This window comes from Leptonotus elevatus, chromosome 10 (genome assembly GCF_054856555.1).
Source record: "Leptonotus elevatus isolate MCC_2025b chromosome 10, RoL_Lele_1.0, whole genome shotgun sequence".
NCBI lineage: Eukaryota > Metazoa > Chordata > Actinopteri > Syngnathiformes > Syngnathidae > Leptonotus > Leptonotus elevatus.
In genome coordinates, this window is record NC_141248.1 from 5277903 (window position 1) to 5295050 (window position 17148).

At 41.5% G+C, this 17148-nt stretch overlaps 1 protein-coding gene across 3 annotated transcripts in view; it reads left to right on the top strand.

The window, feature by feature from the left end:
- Window positions 1-14931, top strand: part of atxn7 (ataxin 7) — a 28670-nt gene extending 13739 nt beyond the window's left edge. For 2 of the 3 annotated variants that reach the window (XM_086087267.1, XM_086087268.1), the window contains 8 exons: window positions 4661-4958; window positions 6326-6642; window positions 6792-6874; window positions 9718-9992; window positions 10182-10371; window positions 10470-10591; window positions 11729-12815; window positions 13958-14931. In XM_086087267.1, coding sequence (XP_085943393.1) covers window positions 4661-4958; window positions 6326-6642; window positions 6792-6874; window positions 9718-9992; window positions 10182-10371; window positions 10470-10591; window positions 11729-12815; window positions 13958-13975 — 2390 coding nt within the window. In that variant the 3' untranslated portion in view covers window positions 13976-14931. The remainder of the gene's footprint in view (window positions 1-4660; window positions 4959-6325; window positions 6643-6791; window positions 6875-9717; window positions 9993-10181; window positions 10372-10469; window positions 10592-11728; window positions 12816-13957) is intronic. The other variant, XM_086087270.1, reaches the window with a different exon arrangement.
- Window positions 14932-17148: the final 2217 nt, after the last annotated feature.

Consider the following 17148-nt stretch of genomic DNA (forward strand, 5'->3'; position numbering starts at 1 on the left):
CTATTTTTATAAGAGGGTGTGCACATCTCTCTTTTTTTTTTACTTCCCCTTTAAGATTGTTATTTGTTTTTTAATTGCGTAGTTTTGGTTACTTAATGGTGGAAAAAAAGTTTTGATTTATCTTTTCCTTTTTCTTTATAGTTCTTTCTTTGTTTTTATTATAAAAACCTGGCATTTTTCAGGGCTGTGGACTTGTATTCACTGTATTTTGCAAGCTCAAAAATGATCTGTAGCCACACACAGCAGGGTTGTAGAATGATCTTTGTCCATATGAAAACACATTTGTTGGCATTAATGCATATTTTTGTAGTCTGGAGCTCGAAGAAGCAAAAGTCACCTAGCTTGGTTGCGCATTCAGACACCTCCATTTGTAAAAATGCAATCTGATCAAAAATAATTGCTGGTCAGTAGGAGACTGAGCAAACACACAATTTTCATGTGTATTTCAGTTTGTAGTTGTGTCACACTTATGTCTGTGTCATTAGATAGAGCTATAAGAACATAGGATCATATCACACACTTCAAATGACACAAACCAAAAATATACAGTTATACTGTCTATACACAGATACAGAGTTTTGGAAAGGCATCACCTTGCAGCTCATTCATTGTTGCTGTCGACCTCTTGGCAGCCTCACCGCTATCTTTGTCTGTAGACAAAAAGCTAAAATATATAAATGTGTGTTTTGCAGTTTGTGTGTACACTAAGATTTATCTATAGCAGATTTTATTGTTCTGCTCAATATTGAGCATGGCGATTGGAATCTGACAGTTATGAAAAAAGAAAATTGCTAATGAGGATAAGCAATATTGCATTGGGCAAATGGACACAGCCATTAAAAAAAAAGGAAATGGCAAATTCAGCTACAGTTTGTGCTCAGCCACAAGAGGGAGGTATTACTACACATGACTTGAGCGTTACTCCTATTAGCAACATATTTAAATATAACCCCCTAAATATCCATATTTGTAGCCATTCTTAGCTACTGTCTTTTGGACATATTTTCACTTTAGATTTTCATTTCTTTTAAGAATATGACACCATGCCAACCTATCTGGCATATTGAAATTACTCTGTGTACATGTTATAGTGGTTGTTAAATCAAATCTCGTAATCAAGGGATTGTAGTAATGGGACATTCACAAGCAATATACTGATATAACACATTCATTTATTTCAAGTAAGATAACATTTATTGGCGTAACAAACACTGGCCAAGTGGCCATATGGTTGCTCTTTTCCTCACATCCTGGTAGAACCTTACTTGGAGGGCACATAGTAGTAGAGAGGGCCTCACTATTCTTTGTTTTTGAGCTTCTTGATTGTGGCCGAGCAGGAAGTCAGTTGGGATGCACTTTATGCAAGCAACAAGCAAGCTCATGTTTCCACTGTCCAGGGTATTGCAAGAAAACTTTTCATGTTCTTGAACCCTGATTCCAAGCTAATGCACCCTTAATTTTCTTTTCTTTTTAAACTACTGACTTGGCTTGAGTTTTGCATTTTTGTGTTCCAAAACTACGGATTCCCCGTAACACTGAGCCAACACTTTGACGTTGTGAAAAAGGATATGAAGACTCCTCCTGTTCCTGGTGGGGGGTTTCTGTGACTGGTGTTAAGTTTTTCTATCAGTATTTGTGGTTTGTTTGTAGAGTGTGTGTGGGGTTTCCTAGGAAGTTTGTGTGCTGTGACTGTGACTGGGCTAGAACAAGGCGACAGAGAATGGGTTGGGGATGGGGTTGTGATGTGGGGCAGGAGCGGAAGAAAGCCCATTATTCTGCTGTTGCAAAGTAGGTGGGCAGCTTGTTCTGGATGTGACAGTTGTTCTTGGTGTTCTTGTTGTGATGTTTTCTTATTATTTAATTTAAAAGAGAACAGTATAGACATGATTGCATACCGTTTTCATGTCGCCGCTCTGTGGTGTGTGTCTGTGGGAAGTTGTATTAAAATGGTGAATACAAAAAGGGACTGCTGTGTTTTACAGTCCTGCTCACTGTTATTGGCACCCCTTCATTTTTTGCATGATCTCGACAATATCTTCAGAAATCAATGGAAATGTACCAATTTTATATCATCAGGACCTATTAATTGTATGTCCAAAGTAATTCAACAAAGGACATTTTTTTCAACTTGCATAATATAATTCCGAAGAAAAAATAGAAAACACAGCATGTGCAGCAATAATGGCACCCCTCTTTGATATTTGGTTGTGGCAGTGATGACAGCTTCCAAACGTTTCTTGTAGCCATATCTAAACTTCTTGCACTTCTCTGCTGGTATTTCCCCCCACTCTTCCTTTGCAAATTGTTCAAGGTCTTGAATGTTTGCAGGTTTCTTTTCCCAATGGCACATTTCAGCTTATATCAAAGATTTTCAACCGATTTGAGATCAGGGGTCATTGCTGGTTATTTTAAAACAGTATTTTTTGCTTTTTAACAATTCCTGTGTGCTTTTGGATGTTTGCTTTGGGTCTCTGTCTTGCTGGAAGACCCATGACCTTCAACTCAAACCAAGCTGTCTTACACTTGGTAGGACATGTCCCCCTAGAAAGACTGGATAATTCTCTGGTTTCATGATTCCTGTGATACGATCAAGGCCTCCAGTACCAGATGCAGCAAAGCAGCCCCACAGAATTATGGTTCCTCCATCATGCTTAACTGTAGGGAGGGTGTTCTTTTCCTTGGAAGCTTCATTGCGTTGTCTGTAAACAAACTGTTGGCGTGCATTGCGGAAAAGCTCTATTTTTGTTTCATCTGTCCACAGAACAGTTTCCCAAAATAATTGTCCAGGTACTCCTTGGCAAAGTTTAGCCATTCTTTTTTTATGTCTGTCTCAGGAATGGTCTTTACCCATGAAGCCCTGTTTGTGGTTCAGTGTGTGACGTATGGTGCTTGTTGAATCCATGATCCCAAATTGTTCCAGGTTGGCTTTCAGGTCTTTGAGTGTTTAACGGGGTTGTTTTTTCCACCATTCGCACCAACAGTCAAAGACTTCTCTCATCAATACTTACTCACTTAGGCTATGTTATTGTTCACACTGGAGATCAATTCAGATTTTTTTGCCCATATGTGACATGTATCTGATTGTCTTTTTCCATACAATGTGAACAGTTCAATTCAGATATTTTTCAAATCCAGCCTGTTTTGTATGTGGATATAACCTGATGCATCTGCAATATAAATGCTTGTCCAAACACATTAGATCTCACTGTTTCCCACACCATGTTGATACTTGGGCGGCCCACCCAAGTAAACTGTCCACCACCCAAGAAGTTTTCAATAAAATTATGTATATATATATATATATATATATATATATATATATATATATATATATATATATATATATATATATACCGCATGTAATGTTAGTTGTGGATCGTGAGGCTCGAGAAGACGTAGTAACAGGACTGTGATCCCTTCCCCGTCCACCCGTTTGCGAATCTTGTTTAGAGTGTGTATTTCTTTTATATCTGACTTTAGTTTAATCCCACCTGAAACATCTTGTGACGAGGTCCATGTTGGCCCTTAGATCATTTCGAAACACCAACATTTTTTGTCGAATACACGATTGTGATAAAAAATGTTTACACCACTGGAAAATAATCATCTTTTCCCAATTTAAACTATTGGCAAAAAAAATAAAAAGTACCGTAAGAAGTAAGGGTCATTTTTATTTAACATTAAGCATTCTTAACTGTCCTACAAGTGTAAAAAAAACTAAACAAAAAAATAATATTCAATATCAAAACGTAAAAACAAGTGTTATTAACAAATGATAAAAACCATGCACATCTCAGTGTAGTGTAGGACTGCAATGTTATACTATTATAATGGTATACTGTATAATACTGTTTTTTTCCCCCTTAATGTCCTTTTCAGCATAGTTTGAAATCCCCCCCCAACCCTTCACTAGTCGTTTACATCTTCACTGTTTTTGCTGTCTTTCACATTGCCTTTGATCATGTTGTTCTGAGAAGCTCAGGCATGAAACTGATGCTCTTGACTTATCGGTTGTTTCTATTTTAAGGCTGAGCTTGCATGGATGACAAATGCTGCTGAGTATTGTCAGAGCAGGCTTTTTATGTACTATTACGGCTAGCCTTTCTCCTTGACTGGAAAGACTAGTGTTCAATCAAAGCTTTATCTTGTCATTGTCATGTGTTCAAATCTGACAACCTTGCACCAGTTAGTGCTCATTATTTCTTGATTTATTCATACTGAAATGATGTGGAGTTGTGAAAGAATGTTTCATGAATGTCTTTCCTGTGAGTCGTTCTAGGCTGTGAAATAAATAATATTTCTGGTCAACATATTATTTTCTTAGTGACACTGATCTTCAATCATATTTTCCACATTATCATTGTGTTTTTACATCCATTCATTAATTTTGCAGCAATGGCTAGTGCTCATTAGTGTCATGTGTAATTCCAGCTATCGCAGCTGACTTTGGTAGAGAAGTTGGATACATTGTGACAGGTCACCAGCCATTCACAGCGCACATAGAAACAAACAGCGTTTTACACCAGTTGACAATTAAGTCTTCAATCAACTCAATGTGCATGATTGTTTGTTTTTATGTGAGAGGAAGCTGGAGTACTCAGAGACGTATGATAATATGATTTAAATGGATTTACCAGATTGTTTTGTGCTTTTTATCCAGAGAGAAGACATAATTCTGCCATCAAGTCAGCATCCACCTCGCCCTTTCCTTTGCCGGGAAGGAACAGGAGTAGTAGCAGTGGTCTCGGACCTGGACTTGCCTCAGGGTCTTTCACTGGCGTGTCAAGTGGAGGGATTGTTAGCCGAACTGCTACTGCTGGGTCTAACTTCTCTTCCTCTGCAACATCCTCCTCCTCTTCCTCCAATCCCAAACTACTCAAACCAGCCAAAGACAAGGTGTCGGGCATCCAGCGAAGACCTCCCTTTCCCCCATTCAGAATGCTGCAGCCGGACAAGATGTAAGTTTGATACACATCTGGTTGGGGTGTGGTGCGAAGGTTGCACAACATTATCTTTTAAATATCAGTACTTGTTATGGTATACCGTGTATGACCACAGTGAAAATAAATTATTGCAGATACTACAATACGGTTAAATGACCTTAAGATGTCAACATAATAATATGGTTTTAAGTTTAATTTACCTCCCTCCCATGCAAGGGAGATGTAGTAGAGGCATATGGCCTGTGACGTGACAACATCACAAATAAAATATATTAATTACAAGAAATCATTAGTTTTAAGTTCAATCTTGGACACATTACCTATGTGCAATGCACACATAGGAATTGCAATTCTACCTACTCAGAGTTTCCACGGGTCATTAAAAAGCATTTTGCTCAAATTAAGGCTCTAATGGTATTATAAAAAAAGCTTTAAAAAATAAAAATGTTGATACATTTGATGTAAAAATATATAAAATTGTTGTTCATGCTTTATTTTACATAAAATGTTGTGCAAAGGAATCACTATAACGCAATTTAGCAATAATAAATGTGATACAATTATATTTGTGGAGACTGGTGACTAGTGGACAAAATGGCCTAGAGTCCATGAGTTGCTTGATGTTCCAAATACCAATTGCTCTGAATTTGAAGAAAAAAAAAAGTTTTCCTGTCACCAGCCTCCAACATGAAACGCCAATGCCACCCAGTGGCAGAAAATTACCAAAACAAATGTATGACTCATGTTTTACACTCTTTTTAACTGTTCAGTGTATATTTTTAACTTCAAATAACTTTACAAATTGCTATTAAACTACTGTATCAGTGGTTGAAAAGATACAACCACATTTGTATTCGGTAACCATATTTGTCCACTTATATGTTAATTAACAAGAATATGAAAAACTTGAAAATAATATTTTATTGTACATTTAGAACAGACAAAATGTAAAATGAATTTGCAATTAATCAAGAGTTACCTATGAAAATCATGCGATTATGATTAAAAATTCAACTGGCAGCCCTAATATACGAATGGTATTTGCATGTGTGTGTACAGTATGACGTGGACATAAAATTAGTTCCAAGTGGCAATAAATTTGTTTTGAGTTGCATTCAGAAACATTAAATTAGACTTGTTGATATGCTCTTGTCTCAACCTTAATTACAGCTTGTAATGACTGTGCTGTTGTGGATATGTCCAATATAACAACAACACACTTGTGTTTATGAATAACGGATCATGAGATTCTTGTTTTGTCCTTCCAGCTCCACCCATATGTGCACATTTGTCTCTTATCATGCGTTTCTCACTGGCTCTATGTTTCTAACTCTCAGCTTCCTCCTTGCTGCCCTCTTCATTTCTGTAACCTTCTCTTCCAGCCTCACCCCGGCTGTCAAGGTGGAGAAGATGCATCTGAATGTGGACTCGTCAGCTAAACTGGTGCAGGTCCCCTCTGCTCCCGCCACCACATCATCATCCTCTACATTCTCCTCTAGCACCACTGTGAGCTCCAACACTACTACCACCATCACCACTTCCTCATCATCGGCCCTTAACAGTCCCTCCATACCAAAGCCTCCCTTGCTGGCCCCGGGTCAGATCCCCAACGGCAAAGGCCACCTCTCAGTCCTTTCGGACAAGAAGCAGGACAGCAGCAGTGCCAGTAGCAGACGCCACCTTAACAAGAAAGTGACAGGTCAGCTGGGAGAAGGGATGAGAGTGCAAAATTATTCGAGTATTTTTTACCCACCTAAGACTTTTAACATGAAAATGTCTCCATGACTTTTTTTCCCTCCATTGTGTACATCATTTAATGTTTTCACTTCTCCTCCTCCTCCCCTTCAGAGCGTGAGTTCAATCCAGATATTCACTGTGGTGTTGTGGATGTGACAGCTCGGAAAACCTGCACACGATCCCTAACATGCAAGGTAAGTATGCTTTCTTTTGAATGTGCTGTTTGCTTAGTCTGTCATGTGGTATCAGCTTGTTAGTATTTACGTGTCACTTGATGTCCTGCCACAGGAAAAAAATGCAAATTTTTAAAGAATGATGCCGTTGTCTGATACTTTCGTCAAATACCTCAAATCTGCAGTGTTATTAGACACCAACAATGGGCATAGAAAAGGCTATACACCCTTTTTCAAATAACAGCTTTTATATTTGTGAGAGGGGAAGAATAAATAATATGAAAGTGGGCGCACCCTCTTATAACTGGAGATGTGGTTGTGTTCAAAATATACCAATCAAATTCAGACTCATTAGATGGGAGTCAGCGCTGACCTGCCAGCATTTACAGTGACTGATTTACCTCAATTAAACTTTTATCTAATTCCAAAAGGTAAAAAGTTGAAGAGGAATTTCATCTTTCAGCATCACAAAACCACAATGCTCACATCCAAATCAACAAAAGAACGGACAAAAATTATATTGAGTTGCACAGGTTAAAGATCACATTAAAGGCTGAAAATGTTTTTAAATGACTTATCTTGGTCTCATTTTTTTGACATCACAAAAAACTGCCATTTAAACAGGTGTGTGTAGACTTTATTTATACTTTTACAGTGCATCTGGAATGTATTCGCAGTGCCAAGCTTTTTACTAGGAATGCACTGAAAAACAAATTTGGGGCCAAAACCGAAAATGAGAAATGCTTGGCCGAATTTTTTTAAAATCATTTTATTTATTATAATTAATTACAATTCTTATATTATTATAAAATATTTAGGCCTATTTAGCACTGGCATTTTAACAATGCACAATATAAATTGAAATGCGTCCACACCACAGACATGTTGGCGAATGGTACATTAAACGCCAAACGCGGGGTGATCAACTGAGCATTTTCTGGCGGTGCAATTGCACTATAGTCAATGTACAGTACTTCGTACCAGCGGGCACGGATACGTGCAGTGCGGTGCAGATGACACATGGTGCGGCACACTTAAAATCGGCACATATTCACCAACGTTTAAAAATAAATAAATAAATTTTTTCGCATTCGGCTTTGGGAACGGACTGCAAAGTCACACACGGCGTCCTGTACAGGTCTGCAGTCAACTGGAGATAGTGGTGTTTACTTGTTTAAAACTGTTGATAGCAATAGTGCTAACATTAGCTAAAGTATTTAGCACGGCCACCAGAATGCAAGGTCAAAAGTGGAAGCACTTGAGGGGCTCTCATCAAAGGAAAAAAAGGATGGCGCTGCAGGAGAAAGAGTGGCTCACCTGTAGAGCTGTAGGACTTTTCGACATAGTTTATCAAGCGACGCCCCTCTCCTTCTCCGGTGTGCACAATGAATCTGCCGGTCCTCACAAACGCCAGCGAGCAGCGAGGCGGACACTCACCCCCGCGTTTGGTGTTTAATTCAAACGGGACGCTTGCCTGCAGCGTTTTTTGTTTGTTTTTTTGCTTGCGTCACCACAACATCCTGTTTCGGCCATATTCTTTCCACTTTAATTTTATTTTGGCTGAATGTCAAATTTCGGTGGCCAAATATTCGGTGCATCACTATTTTTTATTTATTTATTTTTATTTAGAGCCTTAAGACATTTATAATAAATGTAAAAAAGCTAACTACTTTGTGAATTTCATTTATTGCGGGTATTTTTTGGAACCGAACACCAGCAGAAATCAAGGAAACACTGTAATTTGCAAATGTAGTTAGCCTTGGTGGTGCATCGAGTGTCAGACCCAATGGGTCGACCACCACTTTTACCTTTCCACAGCTGAGGCTGAGGTTGTCGCTGAATCCAGTGATTCAGGCTCCCGTCGCTTTTTACCTTCTGCTTTGTCCTCGCAAGCTTTTACTAGCTTTTTTATTTTATTATTTTTTTTTTTTTGACTAGCTTCTCCCACTAGCCGTTCTTGTTAGCTGCTCCGGCTAAATCTCGCCGGGCTTCACAACGGCTGCTAAGTCGCGCCGAGTTACTCGTTTGCTCACGCAGAATAAGAATTGGTTGTAGGCTTGCGAAGTGTGGTCTCTCTGAGCCACCGTAGTGTGTGTGCTTCTAAATGCATGCATGTCGGCTGCATTCTATACTATGGCGACATCTAGTGGTAACTTAATACACAGTGTGGCTTTAAAAATATAGAGCAGGGATCAGCCAACGCTCAGAGTGGCCCTCAATTAATTTTTGAAAATAGAAATGTTTCCTGTTGACAACGAGGCTAGGTAAAATGTCAGCCTCTTGAGGTGGCTGGAAACGAGTGGATTCATCTTATTTCTTGTTCCAAGAACGCAATATTAATTAGAATACCGTGTTTAGACTACTAGCATAGAACATATTACTGCAGAGACCATTTTTGTCTAGAGTTCCACTTAAATACATTTACCGTATTTTTCGTACTGTAAGGCACATCGGATTATAAGGCGCACCTTCAATTGAATGGCCTATTTAAAAACATTTTCCATATATAAGGCATTATAAGGCACATAGAATAGATGCTACTGTAGTGGCTGGGGTTGCGTTAAGTATCCACTAGATGGAGCTTACTTACCAATATTGATCCACATATAAGGCGCACTGTCTGGTTTTGAGAAAATTAAAGGCTTTTAGGTGTTTGGGGTGTTGTGTAGAATTTGAGAATATATTTTTTTTTATTATCATTAATTTTGGAATAAAGCTGTGAAATACCAAACTGTGGATAAAGTGAAAGGCTGTAAGTTATTTCCAGATGCACTGGAATATAAGACATCGGCACATGTTCAGACTGAAACCTAAACAGGTTCTTTTCTCAAATAAGAATTCTGACCTTTGTTTTGCCACATCAGACACATTCCTTGAGCCAGCGGAGGGCAGTGCCAGGGCGGAGGAAGCGCTTTGACACATTGCTGGCAGAGCACAAGAACAGAACAAAGGAGCGGGAGAGAGAACTCCACCAAACCCATTCCCAGCAACCTCCCCCTCTCAGGGACCCTCACCCCTCCCTCCATCTTCCCACTTCTTATGATGTCCATCCGGTGGCTCATGGCAACGGCCCCGCCCCAGACGCCACCAAGATTCTGCCATCCAACAAACCTAAATTTCACAGCCCTGGTCTTCCACGGTCAGTGGTGCTTTGTTTTGTGTTGTCTGGTATTATGCTCTTTTTAAATTTAGTGACACTCAACAGTTGACTGGCTGACTGTCATCCCCAATTCAACAAACAGTTATATGGGGGGGACTTTGTTAAATGGAAACTGAAGCATTGTTTTTGTTAAAAGTTGAGAATCACTTGGTGCTCTCTACCCAACAGATTAAACAACACACATGGCCCTGGTACCCCAGCGGACCCTGCAATAGTCCACGAGTCACCGCATCATCCCCAAAGTATGCCTGATGGGTTTTCTCGAGCCTCCAGTGATGAGGGAGAGAATGAGGAGCGTGAGGAGAACGCTGAGAAACTGCACTGTCACTATTCAGGTTATCACCCTCGACCGGTAGCTGTAAGTGTCTTTCCTAACACTTCCCATTAAATACCCTTAAATGCATAATTGTCAACTAAGCAAACTTTGACCACTGTTTGTACCAACTCTGTTTTCAGTACTGTAATTTTGGAAGTCGACTGTTTGGGAGAGGCTGTTACTCCTTTGACAGGCGATGGGACAGAATGCGATGTGTCCTCTCTGCAATGATGGACAAGCACGTCAACTCTCAGATGTGGAAGTAAGTACCCAGACGTTATCATGTACCGAGTGAGATCTGCCACGCATCGTATTGTGGTCAGTTTCTTGGCTTTGCTTGTTGCTGCGTTAATACAAACATAAACTTCATTGGTTACAGACAAATGAACAACTTATAAAGTCTGTACTACAATGAATACACTTTATGCGTAAGAGTTCTAATCAAGGTGTAGAATCTTGTATCCTCAGTTTTAGTCACATGTAAGGTGTTCATTTTAAGCACCTCGTTCACATCCTTTCTGCCATCAACTGAACGGAGAATATGCAGTGTTTATTGTCAGGCAACACGGTGGATGGCTCTGATGGCATCTGCCTCACAGTCGAGAGGTTTTCACTGGGCACTCTGGTTTCCTCCCACATTGCAAAAACAAGCATGGTAGGTTACTAGCACTAAACTCTGGGGCAAACGACCATTCACACCATACATGTTTTTGGAATGTGAGAGGACACCAGAGTGCCCGGTGAAAGCCTACTGAGCAATGGGGGAAACAACCTCTGATTTGTGAGGCAGATGCACTTGTACCCCTGCAATAACAACTAGGGATGTAACGATAACGGCAACATCGTCATGTCACGATATTAAAAGCAGCGCATTTGTTAAAAATGTCAAGTTGATTTCTATTTGTGCAGTTCTCGCACCCTCTGGTGGTTAGTTTTTTTTGTGCAGTTTAATTTTCATACGGCTTGTTTTGGCCTTTCTATGTTTAAAATCCACGCTAATGGTCAGATGAAGGGGGACACACAATATGCCTTTGAACAGAGTCAATATGTGGAGGAACTCAATGTGTGCGTGCATTAGCAAGTAACTGCCTTAAAGTGTTATTAGAGAGTTATGTTGTTTATGTGCATTGCTATTATATATTAAAGCACAATATAGTGCTTTTTTTTGTATGAGCTCTTCTTTTTTTTCTCTTTTTTTTTTTTTACAATACCCTGACCTTTTTTTAATATTGCCATCCTCCCCACAATATCGTGAAAATTATTGTATCGTGAGGTTCACATCGTGATAATATCGTATTGCGACATTTGGATATCCTTACATCCCTACTAACATTACCTTTATTTACAGAGCACCTTTCAAAACCATGTTACAAGGCGCTTCACATGTTTTCTGTTTTAGGAAAATCCCCTTGGCCTTGGAGAACAGCTCTTCCTTTGCACCTCCCCATAGGATAAGCACAAATTCCCCCGGTAGCAACCAGTCTTCAGGCTTCCTGGGCCCCCCTGCCACCATGCCCCAGACCCCCTATAGCCAGTCCTTCGAGGGCAAGCCTGTGCTCTCCTATGGGACCACCTTAAACGCCCGCAGCTCTCCGCAGGGAGGGCCTGAGCACCCGGCCTACGGCACCACACAGGCCCGACAAGTGTCTTCGTCGCCGCAGATGCCTTCAGCCCACTTGTCCTCATCCACCTCCCCTTTAGCTCCTTCACTCGCCTCAGGCCGGGCGCTTAAGTCCCGTCCCTCCAGCAGCAGCAGCAGCACTACCAAGTCATTGTCCGTCAGGCCCAAGGAGATCTCCACTGGCTCCTCCGCCCCCGTCATCCCCACCTCAGTTGGCGTGGGCACGAACAGTAGCAGCACCAGCTTCAGCTCGGGAAAGAAGAGGAAGAACAGCTCTCTCCTCTCATCGTCCCACAGCTCCTCAGAACCTTCTTTCAAGAAGAACTGTGCAAATGTCGGCAGCTCAGGGAGCACCTACCACCACGGCTCACTAGGTTCCTCATCCTCGTCGTTATCTTCCTCCCACAGCGGCGTCCACAGTGTGGGCCTCAACTGTGGCCCCAGCGTGCGCACGAACTCTCTCAGTCTCAAGGCCGAGCCTACCGCAGGGTCAGCAGGCGGCTCCTCGGGCCCGCCGGCACGGGGTCCCCCTTCGGGCAGCCCCGCCGAGTCCATCAAGCGTATGAGTGTGGTGATGAACAGCAGCGACTCCACCCTCTCTCTGGGGCCTTTCGTCCACCACCAGTCGTCGGCAGACCACCATACCAGCTTCAGCCATCACTCCTCAGACGGGCGCCTGGAAGGCAAGAAGCGCAAAATCTCCCCTGCAGCCAGCGGGGTTAATAGTGGTGCCGGGGGAGGAGGGGGACCCGGACCGGGTCGACCCAAGGTGTCCAAATCGCCTGCTATTAACAACATCCACGGCAAGCATGGACGGAACATTCCAGGGACGCCAGGGATACCTAACAACTCCCATTTACATCAGGTGGGTTGTGTCTTTATTAGAAATGATGTGTGAAACTATTTTGGCAACATAAAGGAATATGTCGGTTGTATTTATACTGCACATACGAATGCTTTTCCAAATGTTCACTTTTCGAAATTCTTAACAGGTGTCAGATCCATGAATCATCCCATAAATTTTCTGGCTCAGTTAGAATTGCTATTTAATCACATCACTGTTCACATTTTGATGTGAAAGTCCGCAAGTAATGAACAACAGTAGAGGCCACTCACACAGCTTAGACTAGAGGAGTGTTTCTCAACCAGGGGTACGCAAGCAACTTGCAGACGGTACTTGAAAACATTTGAGAATTTATTTGCAATATGTTATGTAAATATCAGTCATTTCATAAGCCCATCAATAAAATGACCTGTGGCACAACATGTTTTATTAAATCACAGATGACTGATTAAAAAAAGAAAGTAAAACTGCTACAGTGGGTCTGAATATTAATCTTGCTAACTAATTTTTTCTTCCTGATACTTAAAGTAGGGTGTGGGTGCTGGTATCGAGCAGATACCAGGCCTTATTTTCAGGTATTGATACGAGAATCAGCTACCTCCTTGTGGCCGTTTCACAATCCGGAACTAGAAATGAGAAGAATAGAGAAATTGTGATTAATTTGATGCAATTTTAAACAGGAAGACAACCCCAAAAAATTATTTATATGTCATATGTCCCCCCACTAGTCTAAACATGGTATTCTGATTAATATTGCCCTTGTGGAATATGAATTAAGTAACAAAATCCACTTATTTTTATCCATCTCAGAGGGCAGCCATTTTGCCACTTGCTGTTGACTGAAAATGACATCACAATGCTCAGGGCTCAGAAAACAGGTGAGTTGTGATTGGTCGTTACTTGAGCCCTGAACAACTGTGATGCCAGTGGACAGTAAGTGGCAACATGGCTGCCCCCTGAGATGGATAAAAATGTCCGCATTTTGCTGCTTCATTCATATTCCACAAACGTAATATCAATCAGAATACCGTGTTTAGACTAGTGGGGCTGCATCAAACCTATTATTGTGAAGAAAATTTGGGGGATGACATTGATGAAATGCTATATTGAGATTTAAAGGTCTTTCTTTCAAATTATTGTTTTCTTTTCCTCCCCTCATGCAGCCAAAGGCTCGTCCCTGACAGTGGTGTCAGCCCACAGAGTGTGTGGATGCGGCACGATGACGGGGAATCGTCCGGAGCGATTCGCCCCGGACGTAAAGAGGCCTTCAAAAACGAAAACCCACATTAGTCTCAGTTTCCCACAATCCTCAGGTTGGAGATGATCCGGACTGCCCAGTGAAGTCAAATGTCCGTACTTTTTCTCCCAAAGCCATGTCTGTCGGACGGGTGGGGACAAGCGGTGCTCGGTAGGGATACGTCACGTACGGACCTCCGCAAGCGTGGCGTTGTCCCGCTATTCCGAGCGGTCTTCCAGGCGGTCCCAGCGTGGGAGGACGGAGAGCGACAGCCAGGAGTCTCCAGGGTGCACTTTGGTTCCGGTTAAGGGCTGTTGCGAGCTCTGCGGCCACAAGCTGTCATGACGCTGAGCAAGTGGGGAGACAACAAGCCGATCTCTTCCTTGTATGTGTGCGTGTGCGTGCGTGCGTGCGTGTGCGTGCGGCAAGCCAGTTGAGCATTTGTTCAATATCTGTGCGCTGAATTGTCCATGTTCTAATACGCTAGAACTGCACTAGTTCTACTATCTACATCTATACAGTACCACTACTAGAGATGTGCTCGATCAGAGTAGTCAAACAGAAATGGCCCATCAGGTGGTCCAAACTGGCCATTGAGGTCCACACAAATAGCATTTATTTATTTTTATTTATTTTTTGCTCAAATTAACTGTTGCTCATTTTGTCCACTGGGGGGCACAATGATGAGCACTAAATGACATGGTTTTTTTTTCCCAATTCCAGATTACTCTGCAATAAGAGGATCAATAAGAATATTTTCAGAGTGTACTTGTAATTATTTGCAAGAAATATTTGACCTGTCATTATTTATAGCTTTTTAGGCCACGGTCATCCTGATCCGGCCCACCTGGATGAAATTTTTGTGAAAGTAACCCCTGAATTAAAATGAGTATGACACCCCATGTGCTAAATGTTATTTAGTTGAATTTTGTCATGTCACTTCACTAGGAGCACTAAAAATATTAGTTTTGCCACACTAGCCAAAATGAACCCCCACCACTGTATGACATTTCTGAACACTAGTACAATAACTACGGTGCACTAGTAGAACTACTGGTGAGGCAAAACTGTGCAGTAAATGACATTAGTGACATTATAAAATTGTGCTTGTTATAATAGGAATGTGCATCTATCGATATTGGGCCAATATTGGCCTTATTTTAAAGTATCGGGTACTAATGGTGGCTGCCAATACCAGCCACCAATACAAAATAGCAGGAAAAAAAACTGACATTGAGCAAGTGCTCCTTGGCAGTAGGTGGCGCTATAGTGTGGCAGATTCACACATCAGCAAATCATCTGTGATCACAATTTTTTGTCATCATAAAGGAAATTTTATATATCAAAATTACCAGAGGTATTGGAAGAGTGAATACTCGTACTGGTGTCTGTGTGAAAAATTGTGATATTGAATATCTCTAATCCTGGGGTGCTCAAATTCGGTCCTCGAGAGCCCCTATCCAGCCTGTTTTCCATGTTTCCCTCCTGCAGCACAGCTGAATCTAATGATCAGCTCATCAGCAAGCTTTGCAGAAGCCTGATAACGATCCTGATCATGAATCAGGTGTGTTAGTGGAGAGAAACATGGAAAACAGGCTGGATCTATAACTTGACCTGCAATACTAGTAGTGTGCAGATGTCAGATGTTTTACTAGCGTGGGTTGTTTTTATTTATTTTTTACCTCCATTACTATGACTTTCTGCAAACTAGTAGGCAAATTGAGTAGGATGAACTAGTAGAACAACTACGTTACTAGTGTGGCAAATAATGCATTTGTGGCATTCTAAAATTCTCTTAGTTCACATCTAGCACATGACCAGATGTCAACTTTGTGTTTCTATCGATGTCTTTTCATTTCTACTGTAAGACAACTCTGCACACGAGGAGAGCAACTCGATGTTTTTTTTAGTGTGACAAAACTGCTACTAATCATGACATTATACAATTTTAACACTTCACTTGTAGTATTAATAGTGTGCAGATGTCAATTGGTGCAGTTTTGCATTTTGGGTAACGTGATTCCTCTCACTATTGAAGTGAAAGAGCGTACTAGTACACAAACATTTTGGCACCAGTAGGATATCGATCAAATGCTCACCGGCTTTGTATGTGCGTGTGAAAAAGAAGAGAGTGTTGAAAAGTATTTTTCTCATGTCCGATTCTGCTGGACTACTGGAATTTGCGACTCAATTTCACCCCCAGCGCCTGATCTCAGAAGCCTTGTTTGGAAGGAAGAGCAGGAGGAGCAGCTAACGAGCGAGCTCGCTCCACCTGAACAGACAACCAATCACCTTGTTTCATGCTTCTTCAGTCGGACTCTTTTGGGGGGCTACGCGCGCTATCTTGACGAGGGCCGCTAGGGACGACCCTGTAAATGTTTTTGATTTTAGTGCCCCGAAGAATTATGCAAGTGTTACCTTATTCCCGTGTTTCTTATGAGCTTTTACACTGTACTACAAAGAGACTTGGTCGATGCGCTTGAGGACGTTTGCGCCCTCTCGCGTGAATCTTTTGTCCAATGTGACAAATTTGAACATAATTTGCGAATCTTGTCATTGTGCAGAATGATAGCCACAGTAGACCTGCTCCCCAACTGTGAACAGCACGAAGTAACTTCTCTCCCCACAGGCAATGCTGCTTTGACAACAAAGCTGCTTCTTTTGTGTCTTCTACCAACTTTCGAGTTGGTCCGGTGAAGTAATTGGAGGCGCCATTGCCTGTGTGGATGTCAAGAATCTGTGCAAAGCGTATTATTGCCACAATCTTTTCAATTACTGCGGGAGATCCACATCTGCCTGTGGACCGATAAGAATTTTTTCTTCTTTCTTGCATGGGGAATCAGGTACGGTACGTCTTAACTGGAGCAAACTGTATGCACGTCATCTGTCTTGTGTGAGTGTTGAGTTGTGACGGGTGAGAAGCCTCGTACTTTGAATTCCTCCGGTCTTAAATCAGGCATTACTCCGCGGTCTCAGTGGGATGTTTGAGCAGTTTCAAGATTTGGCTTTGCGGTGTGAGATTCATGCAGATGGCTTCGCAGGACATTATTTCAACATTTGGCAGCACCAGTTGATATCTGAAAACCTCCACTGATGTCAGTCAAAAGTGGAAAGTAG